Source organism: Rosa chinensis, chromosome 6 (genome assembly GCF_002994745.2).
Source record: "Rosa chinensis cultivar Old Blush chromosome 6, RchiOBHm-V2, whole genome shotgun sequence".
Taxonomy (NCBI): Eukaryota; Viridiplantae; Streptophyta; class Magnoliopsida; order Rosales; family Rosaceae; genus Rosa; species Rosa chinensis.
The window spans coordinates 32,666,301-32,688,494 of NC_037093.1; the positions used below are offsets into that span (position 1 = coordinate 32,666,301).

The 22,194-nt window shown below is 40.1% G+C and overlaps 1 protein-coding gene across 2 annotated transcripts; it reads right to left on the bottom strand.

The window, feature by feature from the left end:
* Positions 1-12,745: 12,745 nt before the first annotated feature.
* LOC112173173 (protein DETOXIFICATION 54) lies at positions 12,746-16,562 on the bottom strand. Of its 2 annotated transcripts, none has more exons than XM_024310752.2 (4): positions 16,516-16,562; positions 15,929-16,031; positions 14,924-15,799; positions 12,746-13,458 (listed from the first exon to the last, which is right to left on the bottom strand). In XM_024310752.2, exons 2-4 carry the CDS (start codon positions 15,983-15,985, stop codon positions 12,889-12,891), a joined length of 1,503 nt encoding a protein of 500 aa, XP_024166520.1. In that variant the 5' UTR covers positions 15,986-16,031; positions 16,516-16,562; the 3' UTR covers positions 12,746-12,888. The 2 variants fall into 2 exon arrangements, with proteins under 2 accessions (XP_024166520.1, XP_024166519.1); XM_024310751.2 differs by lacking the exon at positions 16,516-16,562 and adding an exon at positions 16,175-16,495.
* Positions 16,563-22,194: the final 5,632 nt, after the last annotated feature.

A 22,194-nucleotide genomic window follows, 5' to 3' on the forward strand; every position in this document is an offset into this window, starting at 1 on the left:
ATCTCTAAATGAGTAACCAGAGGATTTTGTTTTCTGTTTAAATTTTTAAATTTTTAATTTCAAATTTCTTAAATCTACTCAAAAAATAAGAATTATAACAAATAATATGCATTAAAAACTATGTAAACATATCATTTATACCTACATGAAAGTCTCAAACGAGACAATGTATCTATATTATAGAGTGAAAAAAAAAATATTCTAAGACAAACTAAGTAGCAACTAATGAAAGCGAACGCAACAATACTTCAAGGTATAGTAGCAGACTAGTCCATAATCGAGCTTTAACACTATTCCTATTTGATATGAAGGCAAAAACAAACCACCACTACTTACCTTTTTAAAAAATATGCAAAATGCATCTTCATTTCTAGAATATTACCTTTGTACTAGGTATCACAAATGCAAACTTATCTATGTACAAGATAATGAAAAAAGAGCAAGGTTGGTTTTAACATGGTTCCTAATAAAAAGGTAGGAATAAAGAACCACTATTTGTTTTACTAGTGTTCAATTGTGTATCTCTTTATATTGAAAAATGCTTCGAAAGCTTCTAAACCCTAGCCGCCTGAGTGTGGTGTTCCAACCATGGAGACCGGTGTCGGTCTTCCCTCTAAGTAGAGGCTTCTTCTTCACACCCTGCTATTCGAGCGCAACCCTCCAACATCACTACCTCTCGATGATCACCCATCATTAACGAGCTAAAAATGATCCTCACCAGAGTGATCTAGCCTCGGCGAGCATAGTGAGAGTGGAGGTGACCTCTGATGGGATGATCGTTGCAATTGAGGGTTTACGGCCTACACGGGGGTGGCTCAAAATAGAGATGTGGATGAATGGGATTATGAAGACGATGAGGTTGAGGAATTCGAACTCGATCTGGGCTACTAAAATGACTGCAAGGCAGATTAATCGATGGTGGAATATCTGGACCCAGATCGAATCAGACGCTGCTCGATGTGAGGCGATCCGATCTGTGAATGATATGAAACAATTCCCTATACACCAATATCTTGGGGGAACGTTGGATTCGAGGGTGGTGGTGAAAGATTGGAATGAGAATCCCTCTGGAGAAGAGCTCTAATCTGAGGGTACGACAGTGGGAAGGCTATCATCCCGTGTACATGGCACGACGGATATCATGACACCGATCGAGTTCGATGCATGAGAATGGGTGTCCAGCTATGGTGGGGTGCCCAGATCTTTCTGGAAGCTCAAATCTGTTTGGGTGGTAACATCAAATGGGCTTAGGGTGTCCAAAACGAATAGCAATGTTTTTTGGACTTGGGCTTTTGCATTGACCAACTTGATTTGGGACCCAGGAGGAAGAATTCAACTAACAATCTCTGTTTTCGGATCCAAGAATAAAAATCCCCCAAAGTCAAAGAAGATTGCTATGCATAAGAACTCTGTTTAGCTTTCACTCCAAACCTCCAAGCCCAACTGTTAAGGACATGGAGAAAATTTAAGTTTTCTTTATTTTTCTAAACTTTGCCTAATTACTATGTGTTATTTTCATAGTTCTTAGGCTCGCTTTAAATAAGTGAGCACTGGTTGTCTAATGGGTGATACTAGCATACCACGTCCTAAACTTGCCCTAGAGTTGGCAAGGGAAGGTATGTATCCATGCCATGCTGACTTAAGATGAATGAAATTGATTAGTTTGATTCAAAAAAGGTAGGAAAAAAGAAACCATCGCAACTTACCTTTCCTTTAAGATATTATCTTTGTACTAGATATCAAAATTGGAAACGTGCGTATATGCACAACGTAGTGAAAGAAGAGCAAGATAATTTTCACATTGTTCCTAATCAAAATGTTGTTTTAAAATTGAACTCATACCTAATTAAAAGGTAAATACTATGGAGAAAATAGGAGATAATGAAAGAACCTTAGATATAGAGATACACATAACTTGAATTTTTTGATATTTGTGAAACATTACCAACAAATGAGGCATATAAATGTGAAACAAAAATGTCTAATCAAATCCTAGAAGAGATTGACTAGCATCATAATCGATTCTATATTGAATGTAAGCAAAAACTTATAACCAATTCTATAATAAATGTAGCTGCTACTTGAAGAAGTAATGTTAGTAAGACATAAAACTTAGATAAGAAGGGAGAAGCCCACAAAAAATACAGGTATGAGAGAAAAAGAAAGAACCAAAGAAATGAGAAGTATGTTTTGGAAAAGAGATATCCATGGGAGAAGGAGAGGAAGAAAGAGTCAAAGAGATGATTCAATTTCGGTAGGAAAAAGAAGGAAACTTTGGAATTATTGGGTTGTTAAACCAATACACATAAGAAGTTTAGAAAAATTAATGCATTAATAATTAGCATTCTGTTTTAGAGACACGGGAATTGAGAGAAGATCGCTGTATATTCTCATTGATAATAAGGGCCTCTTTATATAGAGGATTACAATGCATAGAGTCTGAATCATACAAGGAAAGATAATCATACATTGAATATGAATCTCTAGATTCTTCTAATTAAACTCTATTACCACTAGGTTAAGTAACCTAGAGTTTGGGCCAAACACAAAATAGAGATTTACTTGAATACTCCCCCTTGTGTTGCCCAAAAGCGGTGCTTCTCTCGTTGCCTCGCTAAAAACCTTACCGAGTAACAAAAACCCAGTGGGACAAAAATAGCCTTGGTCGAAGGGGAAAAAGAGCACAACACACCGTTCACGCTTCGAGACGAACATGTAGACATCTCCCCCTGATGTCTACACCTCCTCCTAATGACTACGATCATGGGAGTTCAGATAATTTCCGCAAGCCAATTCTCGCCAAATGTTTCTCGAACATGGATTTGAGCAATGACTTAGTAAATAAGCACATTATCCTCAGATCGAACCTGGTTTACTTTGATCTTGAGGAGCTTCTGTTTTTGTTGATTGTACAAGAATTTGGGCGATATAAGCTTGGTGTTGTTGCTTTTGATGTAGTATTGCTTCATTTGTTCAATGCAAGCAGCATTATCCTCATAAATGCTGGTTGGCTCATCTGCGGCAGACTTCAAACCACAATTACTTCGAACATGCGTAACTATGGATCGAAGCCATATACATTCACGAACTGCTTCGTGAAGAGCAATAATCTCTACATGATTCGAAGAGGTAGCGACTAAGGTCTGCTTTGTAGACCTCCAAGATATCGCAGTCTTTCCCATGATGAATACATAACCAGTTTGGGAGTGACCTTTGTGTGGGTCAGAGAGGTACTCAACATCAGCAAAACCTTCCAAAACACTTATATCGTTTTGGGATGCGGAGAGGGAACGTAGTCCACCATGTGTGGCATCCCTGGAACTTGATGGGTCCGAACCCATCGTCTCTCTATAGGGATAGAACAAGCTCATATCAATCGTGCCACTTAGGTATCGAAAAATATCTTTAACACCAGTCCAATGGCATCGTGTTGGCGCAGAGCTATATCTAGCTAGCAAGTTCATAGTGAATGAGATGTCCGGTCTTGTGCATTGTGCTAAGTACAATAATGCGCCTATTGCACTTAGGTAAGGCACTTCTGCCTCTAGCACTTCTTCATCTTCATCTTTAGGACGAAATGGATCCTTCTTTAGATCAAGACTACAGACGACCATTGGGGTGCTTGAAGGCTTAACCTTGTTAGTGTTGAAACGACTAAGCATCTTTTGGGTATAAGCTAATTGATGAATCAGGATACCATCTGTACGGTGCTCAAGTTCCAAACCGAGGCAAAACAGTGTTTTCCCAAGATCTTTCATCTCAAACTCGGATTTCAAGTGTTCAGCGGTTTCCCTTAACTCTTTAAGGGTGCCGATTATATTCACGTCGTCGACATAAACCGCTACTATTGCAAATAGGGAACTTGTCATTTTTATGAACACACATGGGCATAGTTCATTGTTGACATATCCCTTACCAATCAAGTAGTCACTTAGACGGTTATACCACATCCGTCCGGATTGTTTCAATCCATATAGTGAGCGTTTCAACCTTATAGCAAACGCGTTTCGTGGTTTAGAGCCACTTGATTTGGGTAATTAAAGTCCATTCGGAACCTTCATGTATATCTCTGTATCTAGATCCCCATATAGATACGCAGTAACCACATCCATAAGCTGCATGTTCAGTTTTTCAGAAACTACCAAACTGACAAGGTAGCGGAATGTAATGACGTCCATTACGAGAGAATAGGTCTCCTCGTAGTCGATTCCAGGGAGTTGTGAGAAGCCTTGCACCACAAAACGAGCTTTGTACCTTACAATCTCATTTCTCTCATTACGCTTTCTAACGAATACCCATTTGTGACCAACTGGTTTGGTGTTGGGTGGTATTGGTACAACTTTGCCAAATACCTTTCTTTTCGCTAGAGAATCAAGTTCTGCATAGATCGCATCTTTCCATTTTGGCTAATCGGCTCTACATTGGCATTCATCAACGGAGCGTGGTTCGATGTCATCGGTCTCAATAATCTCACGCGCTACAGAGTACGCGAATACATAATCAACGATGATGTAGCTTCTTTCCCATGTCCCATGTACACTAATGTAATTTACAGAGATCTCTACGCTCTCAGGGATAGGTTCTGACATTGAGGCATCCCCCAATGATGTCTTTTGGACATAACCATAATCCGGAACATTCTCATGGGACGGATTTTGAGTATTGATGATCAAAGGATTTGTTTGTTCCTTATTCGCTCTCTTTCTAGGGTGAGTATCCTTCGAACCAACCGGTCTACCACGCTTCCTTGTGGGACTTGCGGCCATAGACGCCGCATCATTGCCATTCTGGGCAATGGCGCCATCTCCTGGTGTCACAGGAGTAGCGTTATGTCTAGTATTTGGGACATCGATCCTTGCAGGCACGTTTGCAGCAGGTATGTGTGATCTCGTCACTTTGGCAACATCAGAAAACACATTAGGCAGAGTGTCTGCTACGTTCTGGAGCTCGATTATTCTTCGTACTTCAAGTTCGAACTGTGCGGTACGGGGATCGAGATGAGACATAGTGGGGACAGACCATGACAATTCCTGTCGTTCTTGTTGAACATCTGTGTTCTTATCTCCCCTTAACGATGGGAAGACTGTCTCATCAAAGTGACAATCCGCAAATCTAGAGGTAAAGAGATCGCCTGTTAAGGGTTCAAGATAGCGGACGATAGTTGGAGATTCATAGCCAACATAGATGCCCATTCGTCATTGTGGAGCCATCTTAGTATGCTGTGCGGCGTAATTGGCACATGGATGGCACACCCAAAATTGCGTAAGTGCGAGACAACAGGCTCGTACCCAGTCACTACCTGTAACACAGTAAGATTGGGTTGTAGTGGGTCGTAGACGAATTAGCGTCGCTGCATGCAATATTGCATATCCCCAAGCAGAAACAGGGAGACTGGTGCGCATAAGCATAACCAATGTCCGTGCTATCATTTGTAGTCGTTTGATAGTGGCTTATGTGAGACCATTTTGGGTATGAACATGAGGAACTGGATGATCTACTTCAGTCCCCACTTACATGCAATAGACATTGAACGTTTTCGATGTAAACTCCCCAGCATTATCAAGTCGAATTGACTTAATAGGATGATAAGGGTAGTGAGCCCGTAGACGGATAATCTAGGCAAGGAGTTTAGCAGAAGCAGCATTTCGAGTGGACAACAACGTGACATGTGCCCAGCGTGTCGACGCATCACCCAATACCATAAAGTATTTAAAAGGTCTGCATGATAGTTGAATTGGTTCACAGATATCCCCTTGGATTCTTTGTAAGAACGGAATGAGTATTTTGGTATCCTTTGCGTAGGACGGTCTCGATCCTAATTTCCCGAAGGAACAGGCTTTGCAAAATGAGCGAGGGGCCTTAGAAGTAACCAATGAGGATTTTGGTTAGGCCTGAGCGTCTATAGCGCTATTAGAAGCAAAATGTGTGACTACATCACCCATCATGGCTTTGGAACCATGGAAAGTGGCATCCATGGTGTCTTGGCCATGGGGAGAAACATCCATGGCATCATGACCATGGGGAAGATCATCCATGGCATCATGACAATGGTTGGCGCCATTTATGGCATTTACACAAAGGATGTGGGCGGCCCTATGACGGCCCAAGACAGTTGCAGCGCCAGAGGCTGCGGTTGTTGCGGTCTTGCTAAGTCTGAGAATCAATTTTCGATTCTTGCTTCTTCTCACTCTGAAGAATGGATGTTCGGGTGAAGTCTTTAGTATACAGAGCATCATATCACGACCAGGATGTCCTAGTCGGTCATGCCAAAGCCAGTATGTGTCTGAATCCAAGAGATCATCTCTTACCACCTTATTGGATTCAATTGATCGAATTGTAGTGACATAAAGTCCACTAGATTGACACATAAGCTTCTCTAATAAGATACGCTTCCATCCACAATCATTAGAGGAAATGCAAAGGAACTCTTTTCCATTCTCAGTATGCATTTCCGCATGGAATCCGTTGGCTCTTATATCTTTAAAGCTCAATAAGGTTCGATTTGCCTTGGGACCGTAGAGAGCTTCTGCGACTTTAATCAAGGTGCAGTGTGCGTAGTCGCACTATCTGCAAGACATTGTAGTTCTCCAGAATCCATTCCTAACAGAAAAGCTCGTAATTAAAAGGAGTCATAAAGAAAAGAACTCAACTTTTATTAATAAGCCAAACGGAATTACATCATTGTTTCTTTGACCAACGAAAATCTAATCCAATAAACTAGCTAATGCAAAACAATGGTAGTCGTCTAATTTCTTTCGGTAATTCCAATGCACATGTGACCAGGTGAGTGGAAAGATGTCGGTGGAGCAAGGCTTACTTAAGTACCACTAATCTCAAAACCTTCCTAGACATCACGTTTACATTGAGTACGTCTACTTTGAAGAAAGACTAATATCATTGGCATCTACTACAAAAATAATATGTCAATTGCCTACATCTCTTGGAAAATAAAAGGACTTAATCAAAATCGCCAGTTTCTTGGCCCTTGAAGTTGTCCACCCTAAGAGCAATGTCATCCTCTTGATCTTCTTGCTCCATGTAGTGCACCTCCCTTGCTTCACGATACGCCTTGTATGCGTCTGCAACATTCTGGGATACTCTACATGCTTTGGCCCAATGTCCAGTTGATCCACATAGAAGACAAATATCAATATGGTCTGGCTCCCTTGATTGAGGCACCTTTGGGGCGCGATTTGGACTACCATTGCTCTTGGTGGCATCACGGCCATGGCCAGAGGCTCCGCCTCTCTCTCTCTTCACACGTTGACCTCCATGCTTCCGTGCACACCTCTCTTGGAGGTTTCCTTCCTCTTTAGGGCGAAAATATGGACCAAAACGTCCAGAATTGTCCCTACTCTTAGGGTTTTGCTCCTTGCGTCCTCCCTTGGGGGCGCGACTATAGTTAGACTCCGGAATAGACTTGGTGCCCACGGGTCTAGCATTATAGTTTTTCACAAGGATATTGTCGGGCTTCTTAGCTACGTTCATGGTGCCAATGAGCTCATGAAACCTTGTGATACGTCCTGCATTCACATTAATCCGATAATTCCTTAAAATCATCAGGGTAGAGACGGGGAAGGTAGAGAGAGTCTTTTCGATCAACATCGTATCAGTTATGGTTTTGCCACAAAACTCCATCAAAGACTTGATACGAAGAGCTTCCAAATTATAATCAAGCACAGACTTGAAATCACAAAAGCGGAGCTCTGCCATCTCACTTCTAAATCAGGAAGCAGGAAGTCACGAACGTTGCCAAATCGCTGCTCAAGTTCCACCCATAGTTTTCTGGGTCTTCCTCATTGGGTATTCACTTTGGAGCGCGTCATTCATGTGCCTTGTCATGAGAATTATGTCTTTAGCTTGATTTGCTTCAAAAGCAGTAGCGTGCTCAATAGAGAGCACGTTCTAACTAGGCTCTTGGATGGCTTCCAGAAGTCCATCAGCCTTAAGATGTTGGCGCACATCTCGAACCCACCTATGGTATCCTGAGCCAGTTGTCTTCAGGGGAACAAAGTTCTACTTGTTCAGGTTACTCATCCTGAAAAACAACACAAGATTAGGGTTAGTTTCGGAGCGAAAAATGCTACCATGAAAAACTATAAAATTTCTGAGCGTAGTCACTTCCAAGAAAATCCGGTTCCAAGAGGGGTTTTGGATTAGAACGAAACAACGATGTATGTGGTCGATCGTTTTCTTCTCAACAAACTCTAAGTTTGGAGGACTCTACAAGCTCCAAGCTTGGAGTGAGCACAAACCCCCATAGTTCGGCTTTTAGTCTCCCCTATGAAGAAGAAAATGGGGGGGGGGGGGGGGGGGGTAGAAGAAGGGAGATTGCAAATCCCCGAAAAAAAAAAGAGAAAAAGAAGAAAAATTTCAAAAATGAGAACTTTTAGAAAAGTTTACCTTGAAAAATTGCCGGGAAACTGGTGGTTGGCGCTGAAGTTGCTGTGGGGCCGTTGCGGGGAAGGTGAGTGTTCGTGAGGGTAGCGAACGAGCGTGCGTGAGGACAGGCGAGTGTTCGTGGGGGAAGGCGAGTGTTCGCGAGGGAAGGCGAGCCTTCGCTGGAAAAGGTGAGCGTGTGCGGCAAAAAGCGAGCGTGCTCGGGGAAAGGCGAGTATTGCACGGGGGCAGAAGGCAAGTAGGGCTTGTGGGCGCTGCAGGGGCAGCGAGGCTAACCTAGTAGGGTTAGCGTTGAGTTGCGATGCAAAGACTGCAAGGGCAGTGGTAGCTCCAGCGAGGCTAATCCGGTGAAGAATTTTTAGGTTTTTAGGGTTTTGGTTTTTAAGGCTAGGGTTAGGGCTCGTATTGATAACATGTTTTAGAGAAACGGGAATTGAGAGAAAATCGCTGTGTATTCTCATTGATAATAGGGGCCTCTTTATATAGAGGATTACAATGCATAGAGTCTGAATCATACAAGGAAAAATAATCATACAGTGAATAGGAATCTCTAGATTCTTCTAATTAAACCCTATTACCACTAGGTCAAGTAACCTAGAGTTTGGACCAAACACAAAATAGAGATTTACTTGAACACTTTCATTAAAAAAAAATAGGGAGCTTTTATTCATACCTCCAAAATTGATATTTAAACCTCCCAACTTAATAGACCTCCAACTTACTTTTACAATTAACCAATATGCTATCTACACCTCCTTAATTTTCTCATAATACCCATCATCCAATGATATCAATAAAAACTTTTTTTTAGAGTGTTCTATTCATATACCTCCAAAATCGGTAGTTAGACCTCCATCAATTTTTGAACATCAGGCATATGCATCTTTAGAGGCCAAGAGCAGTTCATTTCTTCAACTTCCTAAGATTCCCTTGTTTCATATTTTTGCTCGATGGGAATAGTACGCTCCAATGGATGATTATGATTTTAAGAGAAAGTGGTCTGTTGGTGTTTTGGTTAGAGAATATTGCATATCCGAAATTGACTCGAGGAACTAGTCTGTTGATTTCTCCGCTGCTTGGTAAGGATGAAGACCATAACAAAAACAAAAGGGCAAAAATGGCATGAGGATGACCATTTGTTGATTTCATACCTCTAAAAGGGAAAAGACTTTTTAATTTTTTCTTTCTTTCTCTTTTGTATCTTTATTGGTAATTTGACATGAGTTGACAAAGTCAACTAGCTCTTGAAAAAAGAAAGAGGTCCAAATACCAATTTTGGAGGTATGAATAGAAGCTCCCAAAAAATTAATCTTAGGAACCTTGTTTAGAAAATAAATTAAATTTGTTATTTCATGAAATCTTGTTTGACCTGTATTTAATTATGTAATCCTGATGATATTTTTTGACGATTTATTACAAAATGATATAATATGAATGCAAAAATATACATTCAATTGGATAAAATTGAGAATGAAAGAAATACTATATGGCAGGTAAGTCATAGGACTGCAATTAATAAAATCTATTCATCTGGGTTACATCTAGTATAGATGATGACTTTAGGACATAAAATGAAATTTGTCTTATTATTGTTTTGGTTACATTTGAGGCAAGAGGCCCAAAGCAATGGAACAAAACAAAAGACTAGCCCAATATTTGGCCCTTTTAGGACAATATACTCCAACTATGTCATCAAGAATGACTTCAAAAACAATGTTGAAGGGCTCCTGAAGATGCATATTCTGAGAGTAGTAGAGACCAGGGCTGGCCCTGTGAGTTTGGAGGCTCAAGGCGAGAAAAAATTCGAGGCCCCAAAACTCTACTGCTACATGCCTTGGCCAATGGCAAGTTCATCAGAGAACAAAGCAAAACTCGTAACGTTGAGAACAGAAAAGGGAAAATTCTGATATTTTATAAAGCATAATTTAGATAGAAAAGGCCAACATAGCCTTTGTATACATATTACATCTGTGAGTATATAGTATGACGAGGTGGTTCTACAAAAACCATAGCTGATTTGAGATTGTACACCTCGGTACAATACGGTTCTTGTTGTTGTCCCTAGTTGCGTTGCAAGCAAGCTCCAAAACCTAAATTCCCTAATTCATAAACCAAATCAGCACAAACCTAAAGATCAAAACTTCAAGCAGCTAATCCAAAACCCATCAAAATATAAAGCTAACAAAACCAAATCAACTATCATTCCACCCTTCAACAAACCTTAAACCCAATAATTTCCAGTCTTTAGCTACAAATATCCAAATTAAACTCAGAAATGTCAAAACCCAAATTCTCAATTTGAAAACTAATTAATTCAAAACAAATACAAAATCCCTAAAATCTAGATCCCCAATTCCCGAAACCCTAATTTCTCAATTGAACAAGTATTGAGCAAATTAAGAAAAATTAAAACTCACCTTAGCAGCCAGGTATTCAAGACAACCGAAAGATACACCGGAGCTCTGGCGCCGACACGCACAGCGTACTGGCCGGACTTAAGAAACCGGGCGGTCCTACCCACCGATAATTGAAGCCCAGCTTTGCTTGACCTGGACATAGACCTGATATGAGAGAGAGAGTGGGTTGGGAGTTGCTCTGTGATGGAATGAGTAAAGCAGTGGAGGTTCTAATATAGAGGACCCGATGCTGTGCGCTGATTGGTTAAGAGCAAGGTCACATGGATTGCCAACATGGCACATAAGACCTTTAGAATTTGAGGCCCCTAAAATATATCTGCAGCCCTTCATTTTTGCTTTTTGAGGCCCTTAAAATTTGAGGCCCTAGACCTGGGCCTGCTTCGCCTAGGCTCAGGGCAGGACCTAGTCGAGACATCTCTCTCTCTCTCTCTCTCTCTCTCTCTCTCTCCCTCCCTCCGTGGATAGACTGGATTTGACTATGAGTAAAGTACTGTAACAAATGTTTACAATTCCAAAAAAAATTTCCCAAGGGATGAAACTCAGTGTCTTCGTGAAGTAATAAATTGACCAAAACTAAAGAGTTATTGATGAGAATTCTGACTAAGCCACTTGCACAACTACTAGAAGAATATCTGATAAGGCTACATGCACTAATAGTACCATTTCTAGCTCTCGAGCCTCAACATTAAGCTTAAAATGACCCTCAGTAGGTTTGCACCAGGATAACATTTCTAAATGGACCTTTCTCTGATTAGGAGGTATCTGTTTAGCCCTAATCCATTCCTTGGCATAGTTCAGAAATTAGAAGCACATCAAATTTATTGAATGGGATGCAAAAATTCTGTTAAAAATGCTCTTACACCTCCACTACCAAATGAAACCAACAACAATAAGTGAAAAGATTTTCTAGTGCATATCATGTTTTTTAAAAAAGATTTGAAGAGATCCAGCCTGCCCAGTTCAATGTAAAAGTAGCTCTCATGATAGAGGGAATGTTAAAAGCTTGTCAAACTTCCCTTGCTCTACGGCAGCTTCTTAATAAATGTAGTAAAAATTCTTCTTGACCAATGCAGTTATGGCAGTGAGGATTTGGCCAAGTATGCCACTTTGGGAGCATTTGTCATCCCAAAACTTAGCAGTAGCCTTTCCATTAAAAGCATTCCCGCATCAATTCTGTAACATAGCCAATACCCGACCAAATGTTGGAACAACTTTTTGGTTTTTGGTAATTGTGTTGAAGAAGAGTCATCCCAAAGATTTTTTTTTAATATTTTTTTTTTTTGGCAATGCATTCCAAAGGTATTTACCATAAACCCTTTTCTCCTTAAAATATTCTCTAGCTTGCCTTAACAAGTATGGCTTTAATTCATGTCAGTAGCTTTCTTGAACACTTCTATTTCAGCATTTTAGTTTATGACACACTTGTCCAAGCTTTGGTCAAATCAATTTGCCTTTGACCTTTAGACTTGAGTACTCCTACATTTATAAATGATATCAAGCAGTGAAGCAGGGATTCAAAAAAAAATTCAAATACATAGTGACTCGAAAATCATCATCAAATATGTTAAGCATAATAGGGAATGAATAAGCTCGTTCACCAAATTGTGTTATCATTTTCAAAATATATTGATTGACTTGAAGAAGAAAAAAACATAATCATTTTCCCTTTAGAGTTTCAAGATTTCATTGTTTAAGACTTTAAGATCCCAACGGATGATTCTTCAAATACCAACTTTTGATGATATTCCGGCCTTTTACCTCCATTTAAATGCAGCCGAAGTACTTTCAAGGTCACTGGTCGGTTACTACGGAAAAGAAAAGAGGGAAATTAAAGAGGTCACTTCTAAACGAGCTAGCCGGAAATAGAGGCTATTTCTAGTTTGTGGATATACTCCTGGATATATAGTGTTATTAGTGACTATTTCTGGTGACAAAATGAGACCCATGAAAACTAATAACGAAACAAGAAAGCCGAAACACAAAATCCTGAGCATGACTGGTTCGAGCAGCTCATGACCCTGAACAACGTAACTACACAACAAAGGTCTCTCTCTTCCTCTCATCCATAAGTCTAAATGAATTCATCTTTGTTACTGTGATCATCATAGTTTTCATTCTTCAATAAGCCTTTGTTTTCTTCATCATCTTTCTCATTGCATTCAACCATTTCTACGCCAGTCAGCATCTTGGCCTTCAAAGCCTCAGCCTCCCAATCAGTCTTCACCAGCACCACATAGAGAATAGACACAACACAAGCTACCTGTGCAGACAACAAACCAAACCAAAGCCCGGCGAACCCAATCTTGAGCCAGAAAGCAAGTCCAACAGCTACAGGAGTGCCCACAAAGTAGAAAGAACCCAAGTTGATACGGGCACCCACGGCAGGGCGTGCGGTGCCGCGTAAGATGCCGCAGCCAGTTGTTTGGGGGCAGTTACCTAACTCACAGAGCCCCATAATTGGCATAACTGAAGCAACCAAAAGTTTGACAAGCTTGTCCTGGGTGAACAGGCCAGCCCACCTCTGCCTAAGAATCACCGTCCATGTTACATTGATGATGCCAATCACAAATGCACATCCCAAAGCAACCATCGCTGCAAGCTTGGCCTTATATGGCTTCCCAGCTCCGAGCTCGTTCCCAACCTACATCATTAAAACATGAAACAAAATTACATATGCATCGTTTTCTTTTGGTACAACTTACAGAGACTAAAGAAGAAAGGGGTGCATGCATGGTTCTAAATTTGCCTTCAATCCTCCTCTGTTCATCCTTTTGAACTGCTTCTCATTGTTGTCAATGGGAGATCAAGTTTTATGCATTCTCCCTCTGAAGCAGTAAGTTGGGACCCTTGAGGGATAGATATTTACTCGATGTGCATCTAATGCATCCACTATGGTTATTTCAGAGTCTACAAAATGGATTCCTCTTCTTCTATTTGAATTGGAGCATAATTAAGAAAAACCTAGATAAAATTTACAGGGAATCTAATAACTCTTACCATCTTTTGTCAATGGAACCCCACACCAGAAATCCTTTTGGAAAATAAAAGATCCCGACATCCTAAATCCTAAAACTGAAAATAAACCTTAGCCTGTTTCTCTAACAATAGGCACAGCTGGAGTAATTGATGACTGAAACTATGAGGTTGTTGTCACAGAAAGCAGATGGAATAGTAGTAAATCAATAAGACAATCATTGTCTTATCAACAAGATTGTGATCATGACCACTACGCTACATATTCATATTTTTTGGGTCCCAACTCTAAAATGGTGTAATGGGTGTAATAGTATATGCAGGTCTTGGTGAGAAATTGCCTGCGCCTGCTAGTTCACTTTGTTTTGTTGGTTGAATGGGACTTCGTCATAGAAGTGGTGGGAGGGAGCTTTAAGAAAAAAGGAGCAATAGTATAAGTAGTGGCATGGCATGGCATGTCCTATTATAAGTTTGTCCTATCATGCACATTACATTACATGACACGAGTGACCTATCTGGATCAATTTAAGTGATGAAATCCCACAAGAGATCCAAAAAAACGAAAGCAAGCATATCTCCCATGAAACCTTTAGTTCCACTATGTACATGAATTGGGAATATATGCACTCCGATTGCCTTTTTTTCCCCCTTTCTTTCTATATATATGGTCATTTAAAAGACGACTAATTAATTAATAAACCACACTATCACAACTCAGAAACCAAAGAATTTGCTCTGGAAAGAGAATTGTTGCAATATCATAATGAAACACATTCCTTAATAGTGAACCAGCCAGTTGGACCCATCAATAGACCAACAATACGACAAAATCACCACACAAAAATGCACAAGTGACCAAAAACAAATTGGAACAAACTTCAAACATTGGAGCCAATGCACTTAGAATGGTTCAAGAAATGAATGTAGGAGTGCGTGGGAAGCCATGAAGAAAACCCAGAAATACTGCAAGTGGATGAACAGCAAGATCCCACAAAATAAAGAAAATTATCTTGCATATAGTAAAGCATAAAAGGAACAGAACCCAGAAAAAAGGAGACAGTATTGTCTGTCTGAGATATGATATGATATGATATGACATGATATGACAGAGAAGGAACGAAAGAGAAGCTTACTCTGGCGGAAACACAGCCAGCTAGCGCCATGGGCACAGTGTACATCATGGATGTGGTCTGAATAAGAATCCCGGTGGCGGCGACGGCCAGAGTTGGATTAGGCAAATAACCAGCCATGATTGTCACAATCTCATACCACCACCACTCCAAACATATTCCCAAGCAGCTCGGCACTGCCAGCTTCAACAGTGGGCCAAGTCCACCACACACCTCTCCAATCCCAGCCGTCCATCTCATCATCGTCATCCCCTTCCCCCACCACACGTATCCCGCCATGAGCACCACCATGTTGAGATTCGTCAGCACCGACGCCACCGCCACGCCGGGGACTCCCAGCCCCATCATCCTCACCAGCACCAGGTTCAGCGGCACGTGGAACGCCACTGCCACCAGAGAGCAGTACATCTGCGGCTTCGTCACCTTCTGCGACCTCAGGAACACCCGCAGCGGCTGCAGCAACGTGTTCGTCAACAGGTCCGGCAGAGAGTAGAGGCAGTACGTGGCCGCCATGCCTGTGATCGCTTTGTCCTGCCCTGCGAAAACCATGATCCTCTCGAGATTCAGCCACAACATGGAGATGGGTAACGCTGCGAGGATGAGGATGAGGACCATGCGCTGCAGGGAGCGAGTGAGGAGGTCCCAGTTCTTGTTGCCGTAGGCTTGGCTGCAGACGGGTTCGAGGCCCGAGGCGAGGCCGACCATGACAGAGTAGCCGGTGATGTTGGTGAACCCGATGGAGAGGGCGCCTCCCGCGAGCTCCAGGCTGCCGAGACGGCCCAGGAATACGACCGACACCGCGGCTCGGACGAACACCAGACAGTTCATGGCCGTTATGGGAAGGGCCATGCCCCAGAGCTCTCGAACTTCTTCCATGACCTGAAAGGTGATTCCATGGTTAGAGAGAAACAGAGACGGGAATGAAAACAGGGAGATTGGGTGGTGATTCCATGGTTAGAGAGAAACAGAGACGGGAATGAAAACAGGGAGATTGGGTTTCTGTTTTACCTGAGAAGCAGAAGGGTGCTTGTGGGAGAAGAAATCTTGGTCTTTCTCAGTTGCCATTTCTACTGCATGTGCAAGGCTTACTGTTGTTAATATGACAAGAAATCTGCAAAAAGAAAAAAGGTTGATTTCATCAAACAGTAGGTTAGAGAGAACCCAACAACTTGGGAATCAAATTTTCACAGACTCAATCAAGCAAGTGATTATTGGAACAAGCATCGCGTAAATTTTTTTTGGCACAAGACCTACTTTTTGTTAGCTTCTCTCTCAACCCAAAAACAGGGGGTAAAGTAGCAAAACAGGAAAAGGCTTAAAATGCAGAGGACGGGGAAACAAATAAAGAGGAAGGAGCAGAAAGGTGGAAAACAGGAGATTTGGTTCGAGTGATTTCAGATGTCAATCAAAGCAAAAACTAGCAAAGCAAATTACAAAGTTGGGATTGCTTTTGCTTGATGTGCAATTTCACTGAACGGGGAGCAAAAAGCAGAGCAATGCACAGGGCTGATGGCGGGCGATAGCTACCTAGAGTCATAGACCGAAAGGGAATAGAAAATAGACTAGACCAGATTTGGACTAGACTTGGAGCAGACCTGAATCGTTATAAGGCAGAGGAGAGAGTGGGAAATCATGGAAACTAACGCTCTCTATGGGGGAGGGAGGAAATAGTACTCTGGGAGAAGCATTTCATTAATGCGGGGTACCATCACCAGTGTCGTACGCATTGAAAATATTGTGGCATTCAATACTCGTTTAAAGCGAGCCGGTCATTTTTGGGTGTTGGATGTAATACGCTAGAAATTTTTTTATTTTTTTTGTTTCTCTTCTTCAGATTCATTCAACTAATATTGTCAGAAGAGTTAGATGACTTTCAGTATGATACATGAATTTTTAAAATTATAAATGTGATGTCTGGATTTATTTTTTTCTTATCGACATTTTACCTCTTTCTTTTTTTCGTCACAGTGCCCTTTAATTCAAATACGTGACTTACTTGAATCACTAAATGACGCAAAATTGATTTGTCCACCATTTGTTTTATTACTACTTCTCCCCTCCAAAACACATGGTTTTGACAAATTTTCGAGGCTTTCTTCCCTCCAACATTGACTAACCAATAACCTCTTCCCTCCAAATTGATCAACCAAGATAACCAAGTCAAATAAGATCGGTTTCACTTCAAATGGGTACATTTTCTCAATCTAAATCAAATAGTACCATATTTGGCAAATTTGCTTTTTTTGTTTTTTTTGAAAACAGCTATAGGTCTCCCGTTAGGTTGGAGTAGTGGTCCTACTCTCTATATTATTATTAATAAGAGTTTGAGAGTACAATGAGGGAGACATAGAAAAAAAATGAAAAAAAAATCAAAGTAAGATACTTCAAATTCATTGCAACATAATCAAACAATTTTTTTATAACAACAGTTATATCAAATTTCACAAAACAGAGCAATTTTCACAAATTGTTCATTGCATCACAGACCTACACACATGGACAAAAAAATTGGTTTTTCCTTCACTCATTTGCCTCAAAGTCCACCACATTCAAATTCAGTTTGAGTTGCTATTGTGCCCTTTTTGTTGCAGGGTTTTGGCTACTCTAAGTTGGAGGTTGATGCATGGTTTGTGAACTAGAAGCCCCTGCATTGCCACCTTGGTTGCTGTTCATTATCTTCATCTTCTTCTAAGCCTTCATAGACTTGATGATTTCATCCTTCAAGCTGTTACCAGCCTGTGAAGTAGGAACTTTTGGTTCCTACATAATGAACATAACCATATACATCACAACAAACACAACTTCAACCTTAACATCTACTTCATCAACAATTTCAACAAAAAAAAGTGAACCAAAAATTTCAACAATTCCAACAAAAACAAAAACAAACAAACAGATCACAAAAATGACAAATATGTTGTCTCTGTCTCTGCATAGCTTGTTGGGCCATTGGAACTCACTTCACCCTGAAATGAAAAATAAAGAAGGTATAATGTTAGCATTATGATAAAAAATTAATCAACACTTAGCCATCAACAACCTTGGAAGTTAAATGACTTACTCCTTGTGTTGCAGCTGCTACTTTTTTCGCTTTAGCGATAGGACAGCCCAATCTGTTATGCCCTTTTTTAAAGCACACATGGTAGGTCGTATTTGTGTATGTTTTTGATAAGAGCATATTAATGCGACATTTTAATGTTTAACTCCCTATATTTTGCTTAGTTATTTCATTTACTTAATCATTTTTAATTTAGTTTCTATTTTTTAGGTACATCAGAGAAAATGACAAGGAAATGAGCTTAAAGACACATGAGAAGGATGTGAGACGTTGGAGATGACAAAGGCAAGGCACAAGGGATGCAGAAATGAGCTGAAATGAAGAAATGGAGTATTCCTGGTCCGACTAGGAATCCCAGTCAAAGTAGGAATCATGATGAGGCTAAGAAATCTGAGGGCACTAGGAGATCATGTGGCTTGAAGATGACTCAAAACTCAAGATTCTTCTAGAATACTTGGGAATTTTCGGCAAAATGAAGAACCCTAGATATTATAGGGGTCTTGGAAGTAAAATGAGTAATTTCTGGGGATAAATATATGATTTTTCGTGAAAATAAAAGAAGATTCAAGAAGGTGACGTTTTGAACTTATCCTGGAGAAATTCAAGGGATTACAACAAGCAGAAAGGTTGAAAACAGGTCCAGATACATTCCTTGATGTCCACATTCATTTTTGGCCGAAATTGAAGAGATAAATCAGAAATTAATCATTTAAATTCAGCAAAAATATAATCTCCTTTAAATCAAGGTGTTAATTTGGAGGCTTCTCATTGGTTGGATGACATAGCAAAGCTGACGTGGAATTAATTGATTGGTTGGAGCTATGTGGTGCAAGCAGATAATTCCTAGAAATTAAAAGAAGGATCCATAAGCCCCAGACGTCTCCTATATATAGATGCACCCTGCAAGCCTCATACACCACTTCACACACCACTTCACCCACCACTTTAACACATCAATTCTTTCATTCTTTTCACACACCAAAAACTCTCTCCATTCTCTAGTCTTCAGAAGTTCTGTGTCTCAACCAAGGAGGAGAAAAAGTCATGCAATACATCAAGATCTTAGCCGCCATCCATCCTTGTGTCATTTCGAGAAGATTGATTGCTTTCAAAGATCTTCAAGTTCTTCGTTTCAAGGCTTTGTCATTCATCCTTCACGGTGTATTTCATACTTTCTTTTGTTTTCCTTTGTTTGATTCGTAGAGTTATGAATTCTAATTAACATGACGTTAAGCGCAAAGTTTAAAGCCAATTTATATGTTTTGAAATAAAGTTGTGATTTCTATATGTTGATTCCTATGTTGCTTATGTGAGATTGCTTAATTGATTTTGCTTTACAGAAAACTTTTATATGTATGTGTTCTTTGGTAGCCAACTTAGGATATATGCATGTAATTGGAGCTAGATTTAGGTAAACAATTCACCTAATAGTTTTGTGAACCTATTTCACAAGTAGTAAAGGCTTTGGACAAAAGTCGAAATCAATTAAGGAGGATTGCAAATAGATGAACTTTTTCATACTAGGTTGTGCACTTTGGTTGACATCATTTCTTTGTTCTTCATGCATTGAATGTGTTCTTGATTAGCTAGCTTTCTAGACTATGATTGCATATTCAATAGGATTGATTCATGTGCTTTCACTTAGATCAATTATTCAAGGAAAGTAAAAAATTAGAAATCGTTTGCTTATTAACGTTTCACATGGTCAACTTCTTTCTCATGACATAGAAAATCAACTATAGGAATTGTAATTGGATTTCTTGCATATGGATGTGGTTTTGATCTTTGTTCCTTGCGTTCCATCCTTGTATATGTATTTTACATTTTTGTTTTTGTTTCTTAAATTTTAATTTAAAAATCTAAAACCCCTTATTTGTGTTTACTTGTATATATTTTTATTCTTTGTTTTATTTTTGTAAATAATAATCCATATTTTTTATTAATTCTTTTTTTGTTTATGCAATTACAGGTGTACCCTCAATCCCCGGCTTGAACGGTCCCTACTTATTCTATACTGACAATTACATTTTGTAGGATTAAATTGCGCTCTTATCCTTAGCGTATTAGTTCTTGACATCCGGGTTGTAACGAGGACTGATAATGGCTGCTTTTTCTCATCTGGTTCCTTGGTTCTCTTCATTTTAGGTCTTCCAGCTTGTTTCTTGTATGAGGGAGGTGTTATAGGGTAGTCCAAAACTTCCCAATCATCCTCACCAGCAATATGATGGATAATGGGATTACAGGACTCTATATATATGGAAGGCATCAAGTAATAATCAGAAAAAAAATGTTGGCTCTACCTTTTTGCTTATAATGGCACAAATGGCATGAACACAAGGAATGTCACTCAACTATCACCTGCTACAAGTACAAGTGTGAAGCCTTAAGTCCACTGCATGCTTGGTGCCATGATCTCCCCTTCCAGTAATCTGAAACTCAAACTCACCAGGGTAATATGTTGTATAAGAAGATGTTCTCTCTACCACCTTATTCAATATTTTCTTAATCGTAAGATCAACCATATCAGTCCATCCTTTTGAGCTGTCACACTTCTATTTGTCATTCTAACCATTAGATCCATCCTTATCTTCTCCAGCATGGTTAAGATGAGCTTACCCCTAGCTGGAATGATTACTGCGTTGAATGACTCATGCAAGTTATTAAGCAGTATGTCACACTTTGAACTTTCCCTAAAATATGCCCTACTCCAGTGCTCTGGATTCTTATCTCGAAACCATTTTCATGTCTCATCATCCAATTGTTGCATCTCATTTCATGTGCCTACTAAACCACACCTTTGTGTTATCCCTTGCTGCATCTCAAACCAGTTGTTTCTGACCATCACTTGGATGCTTGGCCTTGAAATTGTTGTACATATGTCTGTCTTTAGCACCAGGAAATAGCTCAGTTGTTGCAATCCCCAAGCCCTTCTGTTTATTTGTGATGTAGTTGTATGTTGAATCCCTTTCAATTTGAAGATCCTACATCAAGTACCTCAGAAACCATCTCCATATATCAGTGTTCTTCACTTCAGCAATTGCATATGCAATGGGAAATATTGCATTGTTTCCTAGTTGACCTGGGTGCTGACCCTTGATATGATATCTATTTTGTGATGACCTGAATTTTCGTTATTTAATTATTGCAATTTATAATAGACCAGTTGTACGGATTATGGGTGTTGTGCTTTATTCGTACGCCATTCATTATCTGGAATTTTTTTTTTCAGACGAATAATTATTTGAAATGCATAGTTTTAAGGGGGTGCAAAGGTTGACTTTTTAGACCTCGAGTTTCTCTGAAAACTTCCTTCACGAAAGTTGTAAAGCGCATCGATATGAGTTTGTGGACATGTGGTATGTGTAAGTCGGAGTTTGTATGTGAAAGTTATGGTTAACGGAAGTTTATGCCATTTTTGAAAATTACTATAAATAGGATTTTCTGTTTTGGGAAAATCAAATTTTTCTTTTTTGGAAACTTGCCAAAATCAGAAACCCAGAAGCTCTGTTCTCTCTCCTCAAAGATGACTGACCCAACCTGTATCCGGAAACCTGACCCTGCCGACATTCCTTTTTCCAGCGACCTCTGGTGGTGAAACCTGCCCAGATTTCTTCCTATCCTTGTTCTGGTCTTCCCTACGATGGTCTCTAACATCATCGAGTAAGGCGGTTCGAAGAGGCAAAGTTTGCCGGCTACTGACCCAACTAGTTCTCTTGATTCCGACGATGACTGGAGGTGAAATCGATCTTGTTTTGCTCGCAGTAGCCTCCTCTTTCGATCCTTTGTGGTGGTTTTGATTGATTCTTGGTGTAGCGCTGCAACTCAAGGTGAATACTAACTTCTAACTTGCGGCGACGATCGGCTGTGAACTAGGTCCAGTTTGCTTGAACTCCAAGTATTAAAATTGATCATCGTTGTATAAACTCCATTTTACACAGTTGGATCTTGCTGGTTTTGAGTTTGGACCAGTGGTGCATGAGGTGAACGTGCATCCATCTATGGCGGCGCGTCCGGCCATGTTTGGGGTAGTTCTTTCATTTATTATCTACTCGTCAATACAAGCATTTTGATATATGATTTATAAATTTTGGAGATCGCTTGATCATGTTAGGTTTTTTTACAGGTTTAGATTTCCTCGGTTTTTGATCCGTAAGGATCCGGTCGTTCGATCGACTTGTAGTTTTGTCATATTGATTGTAGGACTGTCCCAGAGACT

Coding starts and splice junctions, on each gene's coding strand:
- LOC112173173 (XM_024310752.2), bottom strand. CDS start 15,985: ATGGCAACTGAGAAAGACCAAGATTTCTTCTCCCACAAGCACCCTTCT. Junction 15,800..15,928: donor AGCACCCTTCTGCTTCTCAG/GTAAAACAGAAA, acceptor ATCACCTTTCAG/GTCATGGAAGAAGTTCGAGA. Junction 13,459..14,923: donor CTGGCTGTGTTTCCGCCAGA/GTAAGCTTCTCT, acceptor TTAATGATGTAG/GTTGGGAACGAGCTCGGAGC.